Raw genomic sequence first — 23,582 nt, 5'->3', positions numbered from 1 at the left:
AGAAAATAATATATTTTATTAGAAAGCGAGATTACACTATTTTATAATATTAGAATATGAATTTTAACCTATAATATCAGTACGAATAGGAAAGTAAAAAACAATATATTTTATTAGAAAACGAGATTTTTTAGGAATTGGGCTAAAAGTTAAAGTTTAGGATTTTGTCTTATATAGTATAGAAGTATAGATAGTAGATATAAATATAGATTTTATAATATCAGAATAAGAATTTTAACCTAGAATTTTAGTATGAATATGAAAGTAGAAAATAATATATTTTATTAGAAAGTAAGATTTTTTAAGAATTAGACGGGAAGTTAAAGTTTAAGATTTTATTTTTATATATAATATATAGTATAGATAGATAGATAGATTAATTATTAATTATTTTTAATTATTCCATAGTCTAAAGTATAATATTACACAGTTCAATCTTTAAAAAAAATAAATTAATTTTATAACAATTTTTTTTTTGAAAACTAAAAAGGGAGAATGAGCAGCTTGAACATATTTTCTTGTAGACAAAGCCACACAATCGGGTCAATGGGTTTTACTAGGGCTTATTAATCAAGAAAACTGAAAACTCCTTCTCTAGCTCCTTCAGACTGCAATCGGATCTTTTTGAGTTTAATTTCGGTTTCTAGCTCAGATAACTGAATCGGAGAAGTAGCAATGAACAACATCGTGAAATCTAGTAATCTCAGCAAGATACGGCACCTCCTCCAATCTGTTCCGCCGTCATGGGCCGCCCGAGCCATCTCTACCGCTTCTTCTTCCATTCTTGGGCAGTCTTCCGTTCTCGCCAATCGTCTCTCGGCGCCGCGTAATCCCTCCCCCTTCAGCTACACCGCTGTCCGCCAATTCCGTAATGCTCGCGATCCTAGCTCCAGGCATGACTCCAGTTCCTTCATGCTCATTCGCGCCGCCGTTTTTATGGAATTTGTTGAAAATTTTACTGCGTTTTGTATCCTTTGTAATTTGTTTTATTTTTAGTTTAGGTATGAGATTCCGCCACCTATGAACTGGGGGGTTCGGATTGTGCCCGAGAAGAAGGCTTTCGTCATTGAGCGATTCGGGAGGTATGTGAAGACATTGACTCCTGGAATCCACGTGTTGATTCCGTTAGTAGACAAAATTGCGTATGTTCATTCCCTCAAGGAAGAGGCCATTCCCATTCCGGATCAGTCGGCTATTACCAAGGACAATGTCAGCATTCTTATTGACGGTGTTCTCTATGTGAAGGTAGTTCTCTTACAATGTCTTGCGTGTTTAAAAGTTTAAATTATTGTATGCAAATTTCTGTGTAGTTTTGAAAACATCTTTATATGTTTTTCTTGGTTAATATATTGCAGATAGTTGATCCTAAACTGGCTTCATATGGAGTTGAGAATCCGTTGTATGCTGTGATTCAACTTGCTCAAACAACTATGCGTAGTGAGCTTGGTAAGATCACTCTGGACAAGACTTTTGAGGAGAGGGATACTCTAAATGAAAAGATAGTGGTGAGATTTCTATTGAAGTTCAGTTTTATTCTGCTATATTTCCCCTACTCTCTCCTTTAACTCTTAACTCCTTAACTGATTGCATTATCACATTAGTGTGTACTCATATAGGGTCATGTGGTTATATTTGACATATTACTTGCTATGGACTAATTGAACAATTCAGAGATCCACTCAATGCTTATTCTGTTTTGCAGAATTGTTTGAAAATGAAATTTGATATTCTACAATATGTGTATGTGTGCTATGGTGGCTTCATGACCTATTAAGTTGAAATCATTTATGCAACGTTTGGATGGGTGGAAAACTGCAGTTTCTCTTGTTTGAATGAGAACTAAAATGGAGTGTGAGATAAAACGGAAGAAAACATAATGCTCATCTTGCCAAATATTTTGCCTACCAGTATGTGTAAAAGACTAAAATAGGTGGATATACTCTTTCTTTATCAATACAAGATATATACACTGAACCTTTCCCTTTGTCTTCCTCTTAATAAATTCACCATCTCTATTTCTCACCCCACTCTCCTCCATTCCTGTTTTCTTTCTTCTCATCCGAACACATTTTCTCTTCTTTCATGTTTTCTCTTCCATTTTCTTCTATCCATCCAAATATAGCATTAGTCTCATGTAGTTTGATCCTATTATGTCAGTCTTGGACTGACGTTTATCCTTAATACTATTTGTACAAAAATTGGCTTAAAAAGGAGGTAAGCATATGCTAACTCCACTTATGTCGTGTTCCTGATAAGTGATTGATGTGCACTTGTAATTCTTGCTGGTATAAGAATTTAATATGTTGCATTCTCATCAGCTTAGAAGTTTGAGATTGACTACTATAAACATGTATTTTCCTACAGATGGCTATCAATGATGCTGCAAAAGATTGGGGCTTGAAGTGTCTCCGTTATGAAATAAGTATGAAATAAGTCTGCGACTTTGTTGTTGATTATGTCTGCTTTTGATTTCAGTAGTTCTCATTGCTTAACAATTACTTCTCTTTCCTTTATAGGGGATATATCACCTCCTCGTGGGGTTAGGGCAGCTATGGAGATGCAAGCAGAAGCTGAACGTAAGAAAAGGGCTCAAGTTCTGGAATCAGAAGGTGAGAAATCTTTATCCTTTTTCCCTTTTGGTTATTGTGCATTTCATGTTTTTGAGCATCTGAGAAGGTTTGGCCTCTAGATTGGGAGTAAAGGCATGTTTTAATGTTCTATAAGAAATCTCATACTGAAAAGAGCTTGTACTGTTTCTCTATGAATGATGTACAATTTCTAAAAGCATACCTGCGTACCCTTGGCAAGTGTTTGAGTCACTTTTAAATTACTTGTTGCAATGATGTGTATTTGTAATATTGCAGTGAGAAAAGCACATCAAAATTGGAAGATATTGTATTAGCTTAAAAAAAGACCTATTTTCTGATTAAGTTTGGATGATAACTATTAGAAATAAGCTAGAGTATGGTTCTTTGATGCCTCTTCTAATAGGACTTACAGAACAGGCAGCATAAATTCTCCAATAAGCTCTAAGCCTTTTTTTTTTTCCTCCCCTTACCATGATAGCTGTATGATTTATATTTAGTTTGCTGTTACAGCAAAGTTAGAACTCTGCTCATAGGAGCCATAAAAGGAAGATATTTGCTGTTTTTTTTTTTTTTTTTTTTTTTTTTTTTTAAACCAAGATATTTGCTGTTATTACCTACAGTTTTATTGCTTACTAAATTTTTTTTCTAATTTTGTAAACATGCACAGCACTAAATATCAGTTTATTGTGGTTGCCTTATTGTTTGAAATATATAACAAGCAAAAATTCCTAAAAATTCAACAGTGCACTTGTTATTGTGATCCACCACTGATGCTTTTCTTCGCATATCTGATATAATGGATTGTGTTTCTGCAGGAGAAAGGCAAGCAAATATTAACATTGCTGATGGAAGGAAAAATGCCGTGATCCTTGAATCAGAAGCAGCAAAAATGGACCAGATTAACAGAGCTCAAGGTACATGATTGTTTTAAGGTGGAAACTGCATGTTGAATAGTTGACATTTCAGATGGAACAATTCATTGGGCTGTCTCTTCAGCTTATCCTGTTATCCATGTGCCCAAAAAAAAGCATTTTCACCCCAATATAAATTGCAATCTCCCCAAAACCAAAAAAAAAGAAATGTAGTTAACGAAAATAGTAAGCAATAATAAACGGAGTAGCAGATTGTTAGGGTTCAAGAATCTCGTGTTTTTACCAAGTGCTATGTATTTCATGTTGAGTATTCTTGACTACTCACAATTCTAATTGGAATTTTTTTTTTCTCTTTGTGTCAACCAGGTGAAGCTGAGGCCATTCTTGCCAAAGCACAAGCTACAGCAAAAGGAATTGTTATGGTTTCTCAATCTCTCAAGGAACACGAGGGTTCTGAGGTTAGACTCTTTTGATTTTTGGTTTCAAGCATACCAATGAACATTTGATCTTGAACATAAAGATAAAGACCAGTATGTTATTAGAAATGTACAAGATTTGGAAGAGTGCATGTGCATACAATAATTAGAAACATCATTCTGTCTAATTTCTACTGAAAACTCGTGGCTTTTGGGTATTTTCCAGGCAGCAAATCTTAGAATTGCTGAGCAGTACATTCAAGCCTTCGGCAACATCGCAAAGGAGGTGAGGCACATATATAGAATTGCTGAGCAGTACATTCATCCTTTGATTATTCACTATAGTCCTTATATATTGGTGTATATCTGCTTCTTGAATGTAGGGCACAACACTATTGCTTCCAACGAGTGCTTCTGATCCTGCCAGTATGATTGCTCAAGCTCTGAATATCTACAAAGGCTTAGCAACCAAGAATTCTAGCAGTGGATCTACCAAGGTCTCAGCCAAACAGAATGTTTCAACTGGATCCCTCGACGACCAGAACTCCACTACTCCTATATCCAACGATGAAGATCAAGCAAGTGACCCTGTTTTCTCACTACAAACCCCCAAGCACAAAGATTAAGTGTGACAGACCCTCCTTCCCTGGTTCATTAGCCAAATTTTTAGCCTTAGTATTCTTGTTAAGGTGAATGTGGATCAAAGATTGACGATAGAATGAGTGTTCTTTTTGTAGTCATAAAACAAGAAAGCGTTTTGGCCCATCATCACATCATACATCTCGCAGAAACATACTGACTTTTTGCAATTACCCAAACTTCTGACAGAGTTTCAAATTCACTTGATTGTAGTTGTCATCCTAAGAATATTTTCCTTCGAATTGAAAGAATAGTACTCTTTAATTGATCATATGCCACTTGTTGTTTCACTTTCTTTTGTTGTCTTTAGGCCAAATAATATGCATGCCATTAACCATGCATCTCTTTAAAAAAAATTGTAATCCTTCAAACTAATAATATTATAAGGCAAAAATTTGTGTGAGGGTCAAGTTAAGATGAAATGTAATATTTAGTATTACATTTGCTATTATATATTAACATTACATTTGTATATTAACCCGACCTGTCTCATGAATAAAAATCCGTGAGACGTCTCAGACAAGTGTGAGTGTGTGGGCGTTGATTATAGAATGAGTGTTCTTTTTTAATCTAATTATAAACCACAAGATTGAACAATATCAACTGTGCACAATGATACACAGTTCAATGTTAACAAGAAATTCTCATTTGAATCTAAGGGGGGTGTATTCAATCATGACTTTCATAGAGTTTTAAAGACTTTTATGAACTTTAAAAGTTTGGAGGTATTCAATTCAAACTTTTAGAGAGTCTTTAAAAGTCATGCGGTATTCAATCAAGAGACTTTTATGAACTTTAAAAGTTTGGAGGTATTCAATTCAAACTTTTAGAGAGTCTTTAAAAGTCAGGCGGTATTCAATCAAGATTTTTAAAGAGTCTTTAAAAGTCGTGTGGTATTCGATTAAGACTTTTAAAGAGTCTTTAAAAGTCATGTGGTATTCAAAAAGTTATGAACTTTTGTAGACTTTTAAATATTAAGACTTTTGTAGACTTTTCCTTCTCAAATATAAATAGTTGAAATCCAACCATCAACCCCAAGATTTCAAATTTTCTTTCTAACAACTTTGAATGTTTTCTCTCTCTATTTAAACTCTATTTTTCTCCCTATTTACTCTATAAACCTATCTAAATTCAATAAAATTATTTTTTTTCTTCATTATCCTATATTTTTCCTCATACCTAAACTCTACAAATTTTTTTCTCTCTCATAAACTTTAGAATCTTCATCTAAAAATCGAAATAATATTATTTTTACTTCATTATTGCTTGTTTATATTGGTTTTTATTTTTTTTTCTATGAATTTTTTATCCCTAACTTTCTCTAATTCTCCCTAAATACATGAACAAAGTAAATTTTTATCGTCAAATTTTAGTATATGTTTCATAATATTCATATAAATACTTATATATTTTGATTTTTATTATTTTTATGTTTATATTCGTAATATATATTTTTCCTTTTTTTTTAACAACAGGTTACTACGAATAGCGAATTACTGTTCCCAACAACAATTTGGAGTTGCAAACAGTAGCACCTTGTTGTTGATTGCAGTCTCAAATTGCTATTGCAAATAATAGTTCTTTGCGTGATGCTTAGCAATATATCAAGGATAATTTTATATATATTATTAATATTAAATTTTTATTTTTTACACAGTTGTAATTATATTTTTAAATATTTACACAGGCGTGATGCCTAGCAACTTGTAATTATATTTTTAAATATTTTATTTGATCAAGTCTTTTATTATAATTTGTATTGTTCAATATTGTTATGAATTTCTAATGAAATAGTTTTTTTTTTTTTTTTTTTGTTGATGTTTATTAATAATATATATAAGTAATTAGCATATAAGTCTTACCGTACTATGGATAAAAATAATAATGTTGGGAATGTTGATGTGGGTGAAGAACTATATAATAAGAAGAATTTTATGATATATTATAAATGTTTTGTAAGAAAATTTTAAATGATAAGAATCAAAATCCTTGAAAGTTTGTAATGATGTATTCAATTTAGAATTTCAATGACTTTTGTAGACTTTTTAAATTAAAAAGTTGATAAAAGTCTATGAATGTTTTTTATATAAACTTTTATAGAGTCTTATAAAGTTTTAAAAAGTTTTGAACGACTCTATGAAAGTCAATCAAAGTTTATTAAAATCTATCATTTTAAAAGTCTTTAAAACTCTACAAAAGTCATGATTGAATACACCCCCTAATTATATATATATATATATATATATATATATATATATATATATATATATATATATATATATATATATATATATCCATTCCTAATAAGTGTGGTTGTTGAATTGGTTAGGTATTTGGTAGCTACAAATACTTGTAAAGAGCAAGAGAGGTGTAAAGAGGTAATAGAGTGTCATCATCTTGGTTAGTCAATACATATACATAGAAAAGTGCTGTGGTTGACATATGATGCATCATCTACCTTTTACTATATATATATATATATATATATATATATATATATATATATATATATATATATATGTATATATATATATATGTATGTATGTATGTATGTATGTATGTATATATATATATATATGTATGTATATATATATATATATATGTATGTATATATATATATATATATATATATATATATATATATATGTATGTATGTATACGCGCACTTTTTGTGGATAATATGCAGATATCTAGTCCAATGCCTTGCATATCATCATCCCATGTGGGCTAGCTGCGCTGCTTTACTTAGCATATAAGTTAAAAATGTAAGGGGTGCGCGAAACATGCTTTGTAATCCTAGTTAACAAAAGATTATAATAAGATAAATTAACTTATATTGTTCATACATTCAAAAAAACTTATATTGTTCATAGTTGATTAGTACAATAAAAAATGTCAATAAAAAGTTTAATTTATAATCTTGTAATTGACAAGTCAATTATTTTACCCACTTAGTTGAGGTTGCCCCAACAATAAGTATAAAGTCACAATATTGTTACTTATGAAGATTTTTAATTGTTAAAATAATTACAGCATTAATATATATTTTTTAATCACAAGGACGGGATAAACATATGAAAGTTTGTGATTACCAAATCAATTATCTCACTAATTTGGTTGGAATTGTAATTGTGACAATATTATGCTTGTAATAAATATTGTTGATCACTATATTTGGCCAAAGTTCTACTATATGTACTCTCTATTTTTACTCATTCACTGATATGACAATTAGTGATTAGTTATTTTAATCCCGTTGGTCCCAATGAGGGAGTAAAATTTTGGAGTAGGAGTAGTATTTTCCATTTGGCCATCACATGCCACGTTAGATAGTGACTTGGACTCTAGTGGCTACTATGATACTAGTAGATGATGACTTGGATCACATTATTTAGGGGGCATTCTGTTCCAGGAATCTTAGATTACCTCAGATAATTAATAGGATTATCTGCAGGAAGGTACTCTGAGATTTTGAGAATGTAAGATTACATACTTTATGTGTTTGGTTTGGATTGAGAATATAATATTACCTTGTTTGGTTAAGAGTTATATTTTAAGTTATATGAATCGATTTACTATAATGTCCTCAATTATATATATATATATATATATATATATATATATATATATATATATATATATATATATATATAGTGTGTGTGTGTGTGTGTGTGTGTGTCAATGCTTAAATATTAAAAAAAATTAAATATATAAATACACACACACACACACACACACACACACACACACACACACACATATATATATATATATATATATATATATATATATATATATATATATATATATTTATTTATTTATTTATTTATTTATTTATTATTATATAAAGATTAGTTAACAAAGGTAAAGTTGGAATAATTCAAGGTAATCTAAGATTGCCTAAGAAAATAGGGTAATCACATTACCTTGAAACATTACCGTTACATAAGCTTTCAGGTAATATAACATTACCATGTAATTAATCTCATAATTTGAACCAAACAAGGTAATATAACATTACCAGATTCAGATTACCTAGATAATCTAAAATGATCTGAACCAAACGCCCTTTTAGTGTAAAGAGATCGATATCATTCTTCTAAAAGGTTGAACCCCAACCCTAAGGGCCCTCCACACTCCAACCCGACAGTGCATTTGGGAGAAGAGATCGATATCATGGTCTTACCATGTGGAACCAATTCGAGTGACCAAGTCTTCCCTGTTTCTTACTCGGTTTTTAGTACCCTAGTACCATCCTTAATTGCCGAGGGCTTCTCTCTTAGGAATCAAGTTCATCAGAAATTTTCTTGAAAATTTATTAAGGAATTTCAATTACTTCATTATTATAGTTTTCATGTACCATTTACACATTATCAATTATTTAGTGAAGTTGTACTATATATTTTGTTATGGGTTTGCTCCAGGGTTTCTCAAGTATCTTGCTGGTATCCCTACGGTTTAATCGCCGGTTCTCTGTGCACCTGTGTGGCATTCGTTGCTGTTTCTTGTTCGTTGCTAATGGCGGGAGTGAGCTCGTCTGGAGAGGTCGCTGCTCTTACACAGAGATGGGCGGACATCGCCCTTGAGGAGGAGGAGACGACATTCCAGCTGGACGAGGATGGTGTAGAGGAAGATGCGACTGGTTCAGGTCCGACGTGGAGGATAGTGGGAAGGTTCTTGACCAAGAAACTGATCAAGATTGAGTATATGCGGCAAGTTCTTGCATCGGTGTGGCAACCGGTGAGGGGCATGCAAGTGTATGATATACAGCCCCGGCTATTCTTGTTTGTGTTCTACCATAGAACTGATATGGTACGTGTGCTTGAAGAGGGTCCTTGGGCGTTTGATAACGCAACCCTAGTTTGCAGGGAGGTGGCCGACAGTGTGCTACCGGGGGATGTTGTTCTTGACTCTGTAGACATGTGGGTGCAGGTATATGACTTACCCATGGGCTACACATCTGATAGAATTTTGGAGCAGGTTGGGAATGTTTTGGGTGTTTTTATTAAAGGTGATGATAGGTTTGCTGGAGCCCCGTGGAAAACGTTTTATCGGATTCGTATTACTTTGCCTGTTAACAAGCCGATAAGGCGCCGGATGAAGTTTATGAAGCGTGACAAAACTACATGCTGGATCACGTTTAAGTACGAGCGTCTGCATACTTTCTGTTTCTTTTGTGGGGGTGATTGGCCATGTATACAAATTCTGTGTCCATGCAAGAGACTCGCCGATCCCAGTCGGAGAATATCCGTTTTCGGATGAGCTGCGTGCAGGCAACCGAAGGGGCCCTCGTGCGGTGGGCGAAAGCTGGCTGCTGCCGATCGAGGGGCCGGCTGTGGTTGGTGGCTGTACGGGTGTGATCGGTGGTATGCCGGCAGTGGGGGCGGTAGGGACTGTTCCGGTCACGGGTAGGGAGGTGGATGTGGAAGTTGTAGCGGTGACAAAGAGAAGGGGGCAGGTGGTGGTATACGGCGGGAGAGTGGTAATGATGGGGATGTTTTGATGACTGAGGGTGGTTCAAAAAACTTGTATGTGGCGAGATCTGGTTCTCAGACCCGCCTGATCCAATGAGCACTCTAAGTTGGAACTGCCGTGGCTTGGGTAATCCACAGACAGTTCGCGAGATTATGGACCTAGCGTCCCATAAGAAACCCGACTTTATTTTTCTTATGGAAACCAAGGTTGGCAGAGAGCATGCCGAGAGTATTCGTGTCAATCTTGGTATCGATGGGTTGTTTTATGTTGATCCTGTAAGGCTGGGTGGTGGCATGGCCTTGTTGTGGAGGAAGAATAATATTGCGAATCTCTTGAGTTTCTCAAAAAATCACATTGATATTAAAGTTAGTATTGCAGGATTCCCTAAGTGGAGGATGACTTGTTATTATGGTTTCCCGGAGAGGCATAGAAGGAATGAGTCGTGGGAGTTAATTAAATTGCTTGCATCAAAATTTGACTTGCCCTGGGTGATGATTGGAGATTTTAATGACCTCCTGTTCCAGCATGAGAAAAGAGGGGGTAATCCACATCCAGATAGCTCCTACGCGGATTTGGGGATACTATTGAGGAATGTGGGTTATCCCAAATGTCTATGGGTGGTTACCAGTTTACTTGGGAGAAGGGAAAGGGCACAGCATCCTGGATTGAGGAAAGGTTGGATAAGGTACTGTCTACGGATAGTTGGAATTCTATAGTGGTTGGAGCAAAGGTAACTAATCTGTTAACCCGTAAGTCCGATCATTCGGTGTTATTCCTGGCAATCCGGGATCCATGTGGAGGGAGGAGTGGCAGGGGAAGGGGTTTTCGGTTTGAATCTGCGTGGTTGTATGACGAGGGGTGTAGGCATGTGGCGGAGGAGTCATGGGCAGAAGGGAGGGATAGGGGCTTTCAGAGTTGTGTTCAGTATTGTGGTCATAGATTATCTAGATGGGGGGGGGGGGGTGATCGATTCCATAAATTTGGGGAGAGGATAATGAGTTTGAAGAAGGCGCAGGAGTGTCTAAAAGGGTGTACGGACCCGGCCTCTCTCCTTGAGTACCAACAACTTGAGGAACACTTGAGGCTCAGGAGGATGCATATTGGAGACAGAGGGCCAAGCAACACTGGCTCAGGAATGCAGATACTAATACAAGGTTTTATCACAAGTATGCCTCCCACCGAAAAAAGAAAAATACTCTTACCACTCTTATGAATGATGATGGGGATTGGGTAGAGGGGGATGCCATGACTCAGGTTATATTGCAGTATTTTGGTAATATTTTCTGCACTAGCCACCCTGAGAGTGGAGATGTTATATTTGGGGGCGTGACTCCTCGGGTCACACAGGCTCATAATGAATCACTCATGCGTCCGTTTGAGAGGGAAGAGGTTAAGAATGCATTGTTTTCAATGTTTCCGGATAAGGCACCTGGCCCGGATGGGATAAACCCAGGGTTTTATCAGCATTTTTGGGATGTGGTGGGGAGGGATGTATCGGATTTTGTGGTGGACTGTTTGGATGCTCAGTCCTTTCCACCTGGTTTGAATGAGACAGATGTGGTTTTAATCCCTAAGAAGGAAACCCCGAAATTTGTGTCTGATTTGAGACCAATAGCTCTCAGTAATGTGATATATAGGATCATGGCAAAAATGATGGCAAATAGAATGAAACCATTAATGGATGAAGTAATCTCGGAGTCTCAGAGTGCATTTATACCTGATCGACTTATCACTGATAATATTCTAATAGCTGCGGAGGTGGGACATTTTCTAAATAGGAAGCAGTGTGGGGCTGTTGGCTGGGGGGCCTTGAAACTAGATATGGCAAAGGCCTATGATCGCATGGAGTGGCCTTTTCTCCGGGGAATGATGCTCGCCTTGGGTTTTGATAGTAGATGGGTGGACCTGATTATGCTCTGTGTTACATCTGTGTCTTATAGCTTCTTGGTTAATGGGACACGCAGTACACCTGTCACGCCTACCAGAGGGTTAAGGCAAGGTGACCCCTTTGTCTCCCTATCTGTTTATTATTTGCGCGGAGGGTCTATCGGTGTTACTACAACAGGCACAGAATAATGGTTTTATTCATGGTTGTAGAGTTGCGAGAGGTGCTCCCCCAATTTCTCATTTATTTTTTGCTGATGATAGTCTGTTATTTTTTAAGTCAAATGCTAATGAGGCTGGGGCAGTTAAGGATTGTTTGGCTGTGTATGAGAAGTTATCGGGACATGTGGTAAACTATCATAAATCCAGCATATGTTTCAGTAAAAATACATGTGTGGAGGATAGGGATGAGGTGTCGCAGATCCTAGGTGTGGTGCAGGCTCCGAATTTTGGAAAATATTTGGGGCTCCTTTCCTTTGTTGGAAGGAATAAAAAGGCAGCTTTCTCATATATTGAGGATAAGATCAGGCAGAGGATAGGGTCCTGGAATAAGAAATTACTATCACAAGCTGGTAAGGAAGTTTTATTGAAAAATGTGGCACAATCAATGCCTACCTTTTCAATGAGTGTGTTTTTATTGCCTATAAATGTTTGTGTAGCAATTGAGAGGACTATAAATCGTTACTAGTGGGGTACAGGTTCTAAACATGGCATCCATGGGAAGGCATGAGATAGATTATGTATCCCTAAAAAGTTTGGTGGTCTGGGTTTCAAAGATTTACGAGCCTTTAATTTAGCAATGTTGGAAAGCAGGCATGGAGATTGTTGACGAAGGGTGACTCGTTGGTAGCCCGTGTATATAAAGCCAGGTATTATCCAAAGGATTCTTTTTCTAAAGCATGTTTGGGGAATAATCCTAGTTTTTGCTGGCGAAGTATTATGACAGCGAAGGGGTTAGTTTGTGGAGGAGTTAGACGGAGAATTGGAAATGGAGAGTCTACTTTGATTTGGGACCACCCCTGGCTTCAGGATGGTCAGGATCTTATGTTACAAACTGAAAAACCCCCCACTTGGTAGGGGCTAAAGTGGTGGGTTTAATTGACCAGGATACTGGAACATGAGATCAACCAATTTTGGCAGATATATTTGATCCAATTGATATACCCCGGATTATGAAGATATCTATTTCCCCTGATGATTCTTGGTATTGGCATGGGGATCCAAATGGCTGCTACTCAGTAAAGAATGGATATAGGCTCATTGTTGGAAATTATGAGAATAATGGTGGCACTTTTAATAAATGGCTCTCGCTATGGAAACTTAAAATTCTCCACAAATGGAAGACCTTTTTATGGAGAGCTTTGAGTGGTATCTTCCCAACTACACAGAATCTAATTGTAAAGAGAGTACAGATTGATCCCACATGTGCTATGCGTGGCACTACAAATGAAGATGGTATGCATGCTTTAGTAGTGTGTGATTTTGCAAAGGATACATGGAATGAGTCCCGCATCCCAATCCCCAATACTGTGACAGATGTGTTTTACTCTTGGTTTGATGGAGTAATGAATGGTTTAGACACTAATGATATTATGTTCACAGTTGCAATTCTATACCACATATGGAGGGCAAGAAACAGAGCAGTATGGGATCGCTGCTTGCCAACACCAAGGAAAGTTGTGGCGACAGCTGTGACTACGGTACAAGCATGGCGGCAAGTGCATTCCGACGGTAACTTGTACCGGCACCCCATCAACCCGCCAGCCCCTGTGGTGAATCCAGCGGCTGGAATGGCTCACCCTCCAGCACAGTTGAGTTCGTGTTATGTCGACGCAGGCTACCTGCCCGCAACGAACAAGGCATTCGTTGGAGCTGTCCTCTTGGACGAAATCGGAGCCTTCCGAGCAGCCTTCAATGCCGAACTTCCCAACTGTTTTTCCCCTTTAATGGCAGAATCGTTTGCATGTAAGGAAGCTTTATCGTGGATGAGGAATCGGGGAGAACGAAATTTTGTGTTACACACAGATTGCCAGCAACTGCATCGTTATTTATCAACTACTACGGGTCCTATTCGGTCCTATGTTGGCTATGCCATTGATAGTTGTAGGACTTTAATTTCCTATTTCGATTACTATTTAGTTACATTCGTCCCTAGAACAAATAATTTACTAGCTCATTCTTTAGCGTCTATAGCTTTTAATCAGTCTACTGCTATGTACTGGGATGATTTCCCACCGGATGCTATTTCAGCTTATCTCTAATATATGCCAATTAACATGGTTTTCAAAAAAATATATTTTGTTATTGATATAAAATGGATAAAATACAATAATAATTACGGAATGCAGCCAAAAGCCTAGAGTAGTCAAGCAACATAAAATAAAAGATTACAGTTTCGAAAAGTATAGATAGATACTAAAATTACGTTAGTTATTTTTAAAGCTAGCAAGGAACCTAGCTCACTGTACTTTATAATCAAATAGGATTTATATAGGTCTTAAAAGAAGAAATTCAATTTGAAGTATCTTCTTCTTAAGTTGGTGAGCGCAAGCCTCGCAATGGAGATTTATTGTGAGTTCCACACTGGCCGGCTACTTCACTAACCTGCGAACCAAACACCAAATTGCGTTGCATGCGCATTATGGTATTTTGAGGAAACTAACACCACTAAATTGGTCAGACTTTCTTAGTTTAAGTTTATGAATAACTTGATTTACCTCATTGTGACCCTTTAATTTGCCAACTAGCACCCCAAGGCGAGTACACACAAGCCTACCAGCCAACTTGGTTTACATTATTTTGACCTTTTATCGACTAGGACCATAGAGTCAGGTGCATTCCCTTATGCCGTAGTTGCTAATTTCCCTAGTGGCTCAAAAAAAAAAATTTGGTGTTTCATAGGATGATTGTTAAGGTGGTTTAAATTACCTGGGACGCAACGACTTCAGGTAAAGGTTCCCCTTCAGATTCCGGCAATGGCGAGAGTATCTTCAATTCACAACTGTATTGATTTTCTTCATAATCATCGTACAAACAGCCTGCGACTCGACAACCCCTTTTATGGTCACTTGGTTTTGCGACATATATATCCATCGCTACCCCCTCCACACCTTTGATCTTCAGAATGGACCTCTCAATCTGCTTAGCACATCCAACACAATGCAAGTCCACAGATAGAAATGGTGTTTTGGGTTCTTCCTTCTTCTCCTCTGTTTTCTCTTCTTCTTTCTTCTACTCTGGCTTTGCCTCCACCTTAGCTTGTTCCTAACAGAAACTTTAATTTTCAATGAAAAAGCTGACAATTAGAAACTGTAATTTTTAACCAAACTGCAAGAAATGGAGCAAACCGGCCTGTTTGGTGTCTTCACCCATTATTGGTTTTGTTGTTGACTAAAATCCCATAGAGCTTCGAGATTTATATACTCAAGAAATTTGGAGGATATTTTGCAAGTTAGGTCTTCTTTTTTTTCATTCTGTTTGTGAATGTTGCCAGGTTTTGATCAGTTATGGAATCCAAAGAAGTGCAGCCATGGGATCATTTCATATACAAACATTTGTAAAGATCAACGTAATGGTGGATAAAGATTTGGAGAATGATATTTCACCACACGTGCACCTGGCCTACCTACACCATACTTTGGAGATTGATTTTTTTCTTTTTTGGGTACTATTTGGAGATTGATGTGTTGCTAACACATTACCTCCTTCAGGTTAATCCCAACCCTCAAAGTCGTTCTATTTGTCTACTAGGCAAAACTTAGGGTTAGCAGTTTTGACAAAGCATCTTATGTGATTTTTCTGCCGCCCACTAATAAAGTTCTTGATAAAATACACCTCTGTTAGTGTAGGGTGTGCAATCAGCATCTGGATTTTAAGCTCATCATATTTGTTGTTATATTCCTCCACCATGCCAGTCTGTCTCAACACTTTGAATGCCTCCTCTACACATTCTAGCCCAAGGGAATTAAATCTCCTTCACACATCCTCTGCAAACTCATCCCAGAATACTCTTCCGCCATGGTCGATTATATACCCTTCGAACCACGCATCAATGCCCCCCTTAATGTAGAAGGACATGTAATCCATTTTCAACTCATCAGAGATACGGTATAGCAAGAAAAATGTATTGCATCTTCTAATCCACCCTGTGGGATTTGTGCTATCAAATTCAGGAAATTCGATCCTAGGTTTAGGTGCACGTAAGTATTCTTCATTGTAACGTAATACGTGCCTAGGCTGCTCCTGATTACCCATGTGTATTCCCGACACAATATCAACATGATTAGGGTTTGAGCGGTTATCTCCTGGGTGATTTACATATGTGCTTCCCCCTTCTGCGCGATGTGTCTGCATTTCGGCTGAGGATTGGGCTGTAGAGGCCGATTGTGGATTAGCTGCACCTTGGACTGTCATCGCCATCATCCACTGCCTCACTTTTTCTTGGAAGGCCTGGATGTAACACCCCACTTTTTCTAAATCTTAATTACAATTCTAATCCATAATTAACATAACTAAGCGGCGGATAAATAACTTATTAAGAAAGCTAGTGGGAGTGTCACCGCCACAATCACCATTCCATGGTGATCGCACAGGCTAAGGATAGAACTAGAAAGTAAATAAATAACTAACAGTCCATCAAACTTAATTAAAGCATAAGGGGGATAAACACACCCCGATGTCTACATCATCAAAACACATCAAAACATCATAAGTCTAGAATCCGGTAGATAAAATCATGAACAAAGCATAAAGAGTTTAGACTTCTAAAACTAATAGACTGGTCTAACTCGATCACTTCTCAACGTTGGACCCACCTGAAAGGGGTTTTACAAGAAACACATAGACAAATAGGAAACACCAGTTAGCACGAAGCTAAGTATAACCACACTCAACCCTGTAAAGTACTATAGAATATACTTTGGATAACATTTGATAACATTCATAAACAACAATCTCATTTCATAGGCGACTATAAACACACCACATACTTTCCATGTACGCACAACCTATAATATCATCAGGCATGCTTCAAAACAAAAGACTTAACAACATAGGTATTTCAACATGTAAACATCACAACAAACTTATCAAGCAACTCATGCTTACAAGTAATTTCATGCTAATAAACATACGAAAGTTATCTTCATGCTGTCAAGTTCTCATCATGTAAGCTGGATACACAAGACTTCAAATGTAACTAAACAATCATGCTCGATGTACAAATCTTGAATCATCACTCTCATTATGCAATCTCAGACAATATTCTACTCAAATGCAATCCCGTGCAATACTATAAATATACTCATATGTAATCTCGTGCAATACTATACTCATATGCAATCTCGTGCAATATTATAAATATACTCATGCAATCTCGTGCAATACTATAAATATACTCATATGCAATCTCGTGCAATACTGTAAATATACTCATACACTCGTTGTAAAATAGAATACTTTATGTGAGGTAGGAACTTCATCATAGTGTGAATGAACCTATCCGGACACGGCGTCTAGCCAACCTAATACTCTACTCGTCCATCGAACCACTCTCTTGGTTTTATACTCAAACTCTATGGAATCAGGTATCGAACTATTTGCGTGCACAGCCCCTGACCAGGATTCCAAGCCTTAGGCGCAGTTTCTAACCTCGTAACGTGGCAATACATCACGTTACATATACTGGGACCACAGTGTCCATAAAATCATCCGAGAGGACATAGTCCAAACGGGGTCCTCCAAAACCTCACCGATATATATAATACATAAATATATCTCTCATGCATGCAACAACTCAACAACTTCTCAATGCATCAAATAATGATATACCACATGCTTATGGATTTTTGAAAGTAATACTTGGGCTCACGTTGGCCCCTTATGCATTTTTGAAATATGATATATGTGAGATGAAAAATACTCTACAACATGCTCCAAATCCATGTATATAATCCATAAAATTCTCAAGGATACAATATCATACTCGGTTTTCAACTTAGCAAATTCTATACATTTCTATCAACAAAATATGCTTCAAATCTCATTTATCAAATATCACATTTTAGACATACTTTCATAATAAATCATATTTTCAAAATGATCATGATTCTCTACTCAATACAAATATAACATCAGACAACAAGGCAAAACATTTCTCTTTCATAGTGAACTTCAAATACACATACTGTGTAGCAAAACCATTACTAAATCCATCATAACATGCTCATTTTTAATCCAAAATCAACGAAGTCAAAGCCAAAACGTGCGTCGAGACGGCCCCGAGGTACCGAGCCACAAGGGCCCGTGACACCTGGCCCGAAACGACACGTAGCTGAGCCACAAGGGGCCGGCCACTGCACAATATCCTCTCAAAACAATACTCAGGGACCTGGGGCCGGACTCCTCATGAGCCGCCCCATGAAGGCCGTTACATGGCCGGGCCTAGGCAACGGCCCTCTCCTAGGGCCGTGCCCTAGGCCCGGTTGGCCCCAGCTCTAGCCGGCGGCCCTCCTGATGGGCCGCGGCTAGAGCTGCTACTCTAGTCTGGTGCGCACTGTGTGTGCACCAGATAGATCTTTCATCTGCAAAAACACATTCCAAGCATGTCCAAAACATCCAAAACATTATCAACACTTCAAAGACAAATACTAGATCACTTCCAAGCTCAAACACAGCAAAATTTCACCATTTCTACTCATTTCTACTCAATATAATAGGCTTCACAGAGCCAAAATCAAAGAGGGAGTCCATGGGGTTATACCTTTGTTGTCTCTTCTTCTTGTATGGATCCCCTCTTCCTCTCTACATAGCTAGATCCTCCTACACTCCCTAAACTCCTCAAACAAACCATACAAACAACATATAAGGGAGGAACCTCAGGGATTCAAGGCAAGGAGATGAAAACCATAAGAAGGAAGATGAATGGTGGCTAAGGGAACTTACTGTGTTTGTTTTATCCTTCCACAAATAGCTCAAAGAGAGGCAAAGAAATGGGATAAGGAGACAACATTAGAATAGTGAGGCTTATATAGGGTCCAAAACCCTAGGTTGATCATCAATGATTGGTTGAGGGCATAGGAGTAATTTTCATATGTTTGGAGATGAATCAGGAAGAAAATTTTGGATGTCTAGTGGTTCACCATGCTCCATGGACCAAGGCTAGAATTGCTATTTTAAATACTTTGGGGTTGAAAAGGAATTTTCTCAAAAAATTTTCTAGATGATCACTTGTTTAAAGCTTCTCAGAATTCTCCCGGTCTCACTCAGATTGGCTTCTCAATTTAAAACTTGATATGCAAGTTACCCGAAAATTTAGGATTTTGGATTAAAAAGGAATTTTGGTGTTGAATTAATTTAAAATGAGTCCAAAATAATTTATTCAAACACCACTTGATCGCAAAAATTTTTTAATGGAGTGAAAATGTGTATTTTGGAATTCTTTAAAATTGGATTTATAAAAATAAAATTTTGGGTTGTTACACTGGAAGCCGGTTTTGAAGGCTCCTAGTGCCTCTACACTAGCTCTCTGATTGTCATTCAATTGCGTCTGCACAGCTTGCATTTGCTCCTGCATTTCTGCAATTTGTCTTGCAGCTTCATCGTAGTCGCGGAGTGTATTAGTCATCGGTTCGGAAGCTCTGATACCAGATATAAAGGTTGCTAGAACGAAGACAAGAATGAAAGAAGTAAGAATTGTATTTCATCATCAGTCTTACAGTAGCAGTTATGATGCTTAAGTAGTTACAGGGAAGCTTTAACTAATAGGGGTACAATGGACATTTCTACTTCTAACTACCTAACTACTAATCGTACTACTAACTGCTTCAAACGCTGCGTTTTGGCCTGGGTTATTACAAAATCTGAAAACTCCCTCTCTAGCTCCTTCATTTCCCACTACAGAGCTGAGAGACTACAATCGGATCTTTGGTAGTTTAATTTTGGTTTCGAGCTCAGATAACTGAATCAGAGAAGCAGCGATGAACAACATCGAAGTAATCTTAGCAAGCTACGACACCTCCTCCAATCTACTCCGCCGTCATTGGCCGCCCGAGCCATCTCTACTGATTCTTCTCCCATTCTTGGGCAATCTTCCGTCCTCGCCAATCGTCTCTCGCCGCATAATCCCTCCCCCTTCAGCTACACTGCTGTCCGTAGTGCTCGCGTAATTGGGCTCGAGAAGAAGGCGTTCGTCATTGAGTGATTCGGGAAGTATGTGACGACATTGACTCTTGGAATCCACGTACTAATTCCGTTAGTAAACAAGATTGCGTATGTTCATTCCCTCAAGGAAGAGGTCATTCGCATTCCAGATCAGTCAGCCATTACCAAGGATGTCAGCATTCTTATTGATGGTATTCTCTATGTGAAGGTAGCTCTCCTTACAATGTATTGTGTGTTTAAAAGTTTAAACTATTGTATGCAAATTCCTATGTAGTTTTGGAAACATGTTTATAGTGTTTCTCTTGGGTTAATATATTGCAGATAGTTGATCCTAAACTGGCTTCATATGGAGTTGAGAATACATTGTATGCTGTGATTCAATTTGCTTAAACAACTATGCGTAGTGAGCTTGGTAAGATCACTCTGGACAAGACTTTTGGGGAAAGGGATACTCTAAATGAAAAAGATAGTACATAGAAATCTCAACAAATTGGTATCAGAGCACTGTTGAGATGGTCAGTTCAAGTTCAAAATTCGAGGTATCTAAGTTTGATGGTACATAGAAATCTCAACAAATTGGTATCAGAACACTGTTGAGATGGCCAGTTCAAGTTCAAAATTCGAGGTATCTAAGTTTGATGGTACATGAAATTCTCAACAAACTGGTATTAGAGCATTGTTGAGATGGTCAGTTCAAGTACAAAATTCGAGGTATCTAAATTTGATGATACATGAAAATCTCAACAAATTGGTATCAAAACACTCTTGAGATGGTCAGTCAAAGTACGAAATTCGAGTTATCTAAGTTTGATGGTACATGAAAATCTCAACAAATTGGTATTAAAGCACTGTTGAGATGGTCAGTTCAAATACAAAATTCAAGGTATCTAAGTTTGATGGTACATGAAAATCTCAACAAATTGGTATTAGAGCGCGATTGAGATGGTATCAAAGCACTGTTGGTATCTAGAGATTTGGAATATGAGTTTGTCTCATAATAAATGCAGTAGCAGATTGTTAGGGTTCTGGAATCTCGTGTTTTTACCAAGTGTTATGTATTTCATGTTGAGCATTCTTGACTACTTCCAATTCTAATGGGAAAAATATATATATATTTTTTCTCTTTGTGTCAACAAGGTGAAGCTGAGGCCATTATTGCCAAAGCACAAGTTACAACAAAAGAAATTGCTATGGTTTCTCAATCTCTCAAGGAATACGGGGGTTATGAGGTTAGACACTTTTGATTTTTGGTTTCAAGGATACCAATGGACATTTGATCTTAAACATAAAGATAAAGACCAGTATCTTATTAGAAATGTATAGGATTTGAAAGAGTGCATGTGGGTACAATATTAGAAACATCATTTTGTCTAATTTCTACTGAAAACTCGTGGCTTTTGGGCATTTTCCATGCAGCAAGTCTTAGAATTGCTGAGCAGCCTTCGGCAAAGTTGCAAAGGAAGTGAGGCACATAGATATATAGAGTGATTTTATTTTTATTATCCTTTGATTATTCACTATAGCCCTTATATATTGATGCATATTCTTCTTCAATTTAGGTCACAACATTGTTGCTTCCAACGAGTGCTTCTGATTACTCGACCATCTGATTATGTGTCCATCACCATATATTGATAATTCTGATTACGTGTCCATCACCATCAACCAGAGATATATATACAGAGTTGTTGCTTCAAAGAAGGCTAATCAACAAGTTCTACAACTACTTGAATTCTAGAAAACACTCTATATTATAAGTCTCTTTCTCTGGTTATTACTTCTTCTCAAGATTGAAAGTTCATGGTGATTTAAGAAGATGAACTTGAGAAGAAACAATTGTGCTTAAAACAGTGGACGCAAAGATCACGGAACTGTGGGAGACGGTGAAGGACTACTTCAGAGATAGATCTCCATTGAAGGGATTCCATGGACCTCTGAATGCGTGGATCTCCGTCTTCAACAATCCACTAAATTCTTGTAGACTGGGTGCTAACCTTGTGTAGATCACTTGGTGAGATTGTTTCTCTACCGTTGTACATTTGGATTTGTGGTTAGTGGATTGGACGCATCGGTGATCGTCCCCCAGATTTAGATACACACTGTATCGAACTGGGTAAACAAATCTTGTGTTGATTTACTTTTAGTTTTACTTTTTCTGCACTTTATCTTATCTTTTGGTTTATCTGTTTGAATATCTGAATACTGTCTATGTTACGACTGCGCATCAACTGTTCGATAAAAGTAGGTTAATATTGTGGGTTACGGATTCACACAAATTCACAAAATTCCTGTGTAATGTATTTCAAAATTCCTGTGTAAAATTCACAAATGGAGTAGCAGAATGTTAGGGTTCAAGAATCTCGTGTTTTTACCAAGTGCTATGTATTTCATGTTGAGCATTCTTGATTACTTACAATTCTAATTGGAATTTTTTTTTTCCCTTTGTGTCAACCAGGTGAAGCTGAGGCCATTCTTGCCAAAGCACAAGCTACAGCAAAAGAAATTGTTATTGTTTTTCAATTTCTCAAGGAACACAGGGGTTTTGAGGTTAGACTCTTTTGATTTTTTGTTTCAAGGATACAAATGGACATTTGATCTTGACCATAAAGATAAAGACCAATATGTTATTAGAAATGTACAGGATTTGGAAGAGTGCATGAAGATACAATAATTAGAAACATCATTCTGTCTAATTTCAACTGAAAACTCGTGGCTTTTGGACATTTTCCAGGCAACAAGTCTTAGAATTGCTGAGCAGTACATTCAAGCCTTCGGCAACGTCGCAAAGGAGGTGAGACACATAGATATATGGAGTGATTTCATTTTTGTTATCCTTTGATTATTCACTATGGCCCTTATAGATTAATGTATCTACTTCTTCAATTTAGGGCACAACACTATTGCTTCCAACGAGTGCTTCTGCTCCTGCCAGTATGATTGCTCAAGCTCTGAATATCTACAAAGGCTTAGTAACCAAGAATTCTAACAGTGAATCTACCGAGGTCTCAGCCAAACAGAATGTTTCAACTGGATTTTATATATATATATATATATATATATATATATATATATATATATATATATATATATATATATATATATATATATATTACTCGAGGACCAGAGCTCCACTACACCTATATCCAACGATGAAGATCAAGCAAGTGACTCTGTTTTCTTACTACAAACCCCCAAGCAAAAAGATTAAGCGTGTACCAAACCAAACTCATCACAGCACAGAACCTCCTTCCCTGGTTTATTATTTTGGCCAAATTTCTAGCCTTAGTATTCTTGTTAAGGTGAATGTGGATCAAAGATTGGCGATAGAATGAGTGTTCTTTTTGTAGTCATAAAACAAGAAAGCGTTTTGGCCCATCGTCACATCATACATCTCGCAGAAACATACTGGCCTTTTGCAATTACCCAAACCCCTTTCAGAGTTTCAAATTCACTTAATTGTAGTTGTCATCCAAATAATGTTTTCCTTCGAATTGAAAGAATAGTACTCTTTAATTGATCATATCACTACAAGAATGAAGACATTTAGT

General features: G+C 37.0%; 1 protein-coding gene and 1 pseudogene across 3 annotated transcripts; both read left to right on the top strand.

Annotated features, from left to right (window-relative positions):
• The first annotated feature begins 501 nt into the window (after positions 1 to 501).
• Positions 502 to 23,554, top strand: LOC109194066 (stomatin-like protein 2, mitochondrial). Of its 3 annotated transcripts, XM_019344927.1 has the most exons (11): positions 502 to 893; positions 1,002 to 1,245; positions 1,356 to 1,505; positions 2,365 to 2,422; positions 2,517 to 2,609; positions 3,404 to 3,502; positions 3,827 to 3,918; positions 4,103 to 4,162; positions 4,260 to 4,506; positions 11,047 to 11,054; positions 23,248 to 23,554. In XM_019344927.1, exons 1-9 carry the CDS (start codon positions 676 to 678, stop codon positions 4,500 to 4,502), a joined length of 1,257 nt encoding a protein of 418 aa, XP_019200472.1. In that variant the 5' UTR covers positions 502 to 675; the 3' UTR covers positions 4,503 to 4,506; positions 11,047 to 11,054; positions 23,248 to 23,554. The 3 variants fall into 3 exon arrangements, with proteins under 3 accessions (XP_019200472.1, XP_019200473.1, XP_019200474.1); XM_019344928.1 differs by lacking the exon at positions 11,047 to 11,054 and having other exon boundaries at positions 4,260 to 4,507; positions 23,271 to 23,554; XM_019344929.1 differs by lacking the exons at positions 11,047 to 11,054; positions 23,248 to 23,554 and having other exon boundaries at positions 503 to 893; positions 4,260 to 4,808.
• On the top strand, positions 19,646 to 23,554 carry LOC109193866 (annotated as a pseudogene).
• Positions 23,555 to 23,582: the final 28 nt, after the last annotated feature.

Source organism: Ipomoea nil, unplaced genomic scaffold, assembly GCF_001879475.1.
Source record: "Ipomoea nil cultivar Tokyo-kokei standard unplaced genomic scaffold, Asagao_1.1 scaffold1932, whole genome shotgun sequence".
Lineage (NCBI taxonomy): Eukaryota > Viridiplantae > Streptophyta > Magnoliopsida > Solanales > Convolvulaceae > Ipomoea > Ipomoea nil.
Note: the sequence above shows the minus strand (reverse complement) of the source record. Positions and strands in the feature narration are given on the sequence as shown.